The 2,655-nt window shown below is 38.8% G+C and overlaps 1 protein-coding gene across 1 annotated transcript; it reads right to left on the bottom strand.

Moving 5' to 3' along the window:
• Window positions 1-961: 961 nt before the first annotated feature.
• On the bottom strand, window positions 962-2,340 carry LOC114365762 (microvitellogenin-like). Its single transcript, XM_028322420.1, has one exon. It carries the CDS (start codon window positions 2,273-2,275, stop codon window positions 1,010-1,012), a length of 1,266 nt encoding a protein of 421 aa, XP_028178221.1. The 5' UTR covers window positions 2,276-2,340; the 3' UTR covers window positions 962-1,009.
• Between the last annotated feature and the right edge of the window lie 315 nt (window positions 2,341-2,655).

Below are 2,655 nucleotides of genomic sequence, written 5' to 3'. Positions count from 1 at the left end.
CTGGTCAATATTTCCTAAATAATTACATATGGTATAATATTTCTGTTTATTGTATCTCAAATTTCTATTGTATGGTCACACATTATGGTCTGTAGCAAAATTTCACAAAATGAGTTTTTTTTTATTCTTATTAATTAATATTGATACTCTATCGTTATTCAGAATTGTGCAGAGACATGGTGGTTTCATTAATGTGTAAATATGTATAGTGTTAAATTTTAATAAACAACTATTTAATACATATTGAACTCATTTACAAACTACTTTAACTCCCTTGGAATGGAAATTCCATACTAAGGCTGAGTTGCACCTTGCACCACCTTATGGTTCCTAACCATTTATGGTTTTTAGTCACGGTTAAAATAAAGTGGTGCTATAACCGATGTGTTTTGTATGAGGTTTCCGAGACTTTTGACAAAATCTTTTGACGTTTGTTAAAGTTAAAGTAAGATGGTGCAACCCAGCCTAAATGTCAATTTAAACTAGAGATCAACTCAAGTTTATCTTTTTGTAATAAGGGGGGATATTAGTCGTTAGAAAAGCTATACAAGTATACGGTCATTTAATCGAATAGTTTGAATTTATTTATTGAAAAAGATACACGAACGACATATACTTAATATAATTTATCAAAAATTCGGTTTCGTGGTCAAAAGTCAATTATTTCAATGTTTACAAGTCTCATCCCATATTAAAAGGGATGGATGGATGTTGGATCGGATGATAATAATCTACACTAATATTATAAAGAGGAAAACTTTGTTTGTTTGGTTGTAATGTATTCATTGCTCAAAAACTACTGGACCGTTTTTAAAAATTCTTTTACCATTCGAAAGCTACATTATCCACGAGTAACATAGGCTAAATTTTATTTTGGAAAAAAATAGGGTTCAGGGGTCCACGCGCGCGAAGCCGCGGGCGGAAAGCTAGTAACAAATACAATGGTAAGTGGTATATGTATTACCTAGTATTATATTATCTGTGGTATTACTATACAAAGAATACAGATTTACTTCGCTTCTTTGATGTACCAACCGAAGTGGCCAGGGTTATTGTGGACGTCTGCGTTATGGCCCCACAGCGCCCGGTCTCCCATGGAGTCCTGGCGCACGGCTAGCTTGAGCCCCAGCTGGTACTTGTTGCTGACAACAAAGAACATCAGCTTACCGTTAAGCATCACAGGGTCCAGGCACCAGGTATGATGCTCATCGTCACAGCCATACGAGCCCCACGCCTCTCTATCGTGTATGCCATCCTCATACTTTGCCAACTTCAGGAACATCCCAAACTCCACATTCAACAACTTGAACAATACCCTATTGCCTCTCCAAACCGGCATGATCTTCCAGTTTACTCTCTTGCCTTGTTGTTCGTCGTTAGCACCCCAGCCTCTTCTGTCCCTGTCGGAGTCCAAAGCCACCGCCAATTTTAAAGCCTGATCAAACCTGTTGTTCCAAATCATCACATTCTCCTCATTCATGATCAACTTGAATTCTAAGGGGAAATATTTAGAGACGATCCTTTGAGTATCGCCATTCCACAGTTTATATGCAAAGCTCATGACTTGGCTGTTTCCCTCATGGAGAAGATCGTTTACGACTTCGCGGATGCTATTGGCGTGACTGCTGACCGCAAATGCCTTACTGATATCCACAGCTTGCTCGTAGTTGGCATTTTTAATACTGGATAGAAGGGTCAATTTCAACGCAGTATTATTGGCAATAGAGCTAAAGAGAGTTACTTCTTGTAGCGTATCAGGCAATACGTATCCGTCACATCGAATCAGGTGCTTCTTTGCCAGATCCGTATTGAGGTTTTTTATATCTGCCGAGGTATCTTCGAATCCGAAGACGATCACTTTTCCTTGATCTTCGTTGATCATTCTAGCGATGTCTTTGGAGCAGCTGTTATTGATGGGGGCGCCCATGAGAGTGACGGTTTTGACGGAGTCGTCTTTTATGTAGCTACTGCTGTCACAATGGGTGTAGCTCTGGACTGGTACTCTGTTGGGGATCTTCCTGCCCTTGTCGGCTCCGTTGCTGACGCATTGTGAAGGATGGTTCACGTTGTAGCAGTCTGGGAACCCGCTTGCTCCACATTGTTCATCGATTCTCCCTTCACCCCAGTAGTCGACCAATTCTAATAAATCGGACCCCTGTGGGATCTTAACTAGTTTATATTTGCCGATGTACGGCACTTCAGAGTAAGGGTAGATTTTGTCCACATTGACTCCGTAGTTTGGGGAAGGTGCTACTTCCCATTTAGATGCTGCCATTTTCTTCAGATGTTCTGATCTGAAAATTAATAGGAGTAGTTTATATGTGACTAGCTTTTGCCTGTGGCTTCACCCGCGTGAAATTTAGTTTGACACATAATAAATTATAGCATATTATGTATATGTTAATCTGGGTTATAAACAACGTAAAGTTGTACAACAAAGTAAAGTTTTATCAAAACACGTTCAGTTGTAAAAGAATAACAAACATGTTAACATCCCAATATGGAATACTTTTATGATTGGAATTTTTACACTTACATTTTTTTTAAAATAAATTAGAACTACGAAAATTTAAAGCAAAGGGTGACTGTATACAGGGTGTTTGGTGGAAGGTTAGACAAACTTTGTGGATGTATAGGTAAGGTCATTTAAGAATA

This window comes from Ostrinia furnacalis, unplaced genomic scaffold (assembly GCF_004193835.3).
Source record: "Ostrinia furnacalis isolate ACB-3 unplaced genomic scaffold, ASM419383v2 OfSCF0457, whole genome shotgun sequence".
NCBI classification, from domain to species: domain Eukaryota; kingdom Metazoa; phylum Arthropoda; class Insecta; order Lepidoptera; family Crambidae; genus Ostrinia; species Ostrinia furnacalis.
The sequence above is the reverse complement of the archived record's forward strand: the minus strand, read 5'-3'. Positions and strand labels throughout refer to the sequence as shown.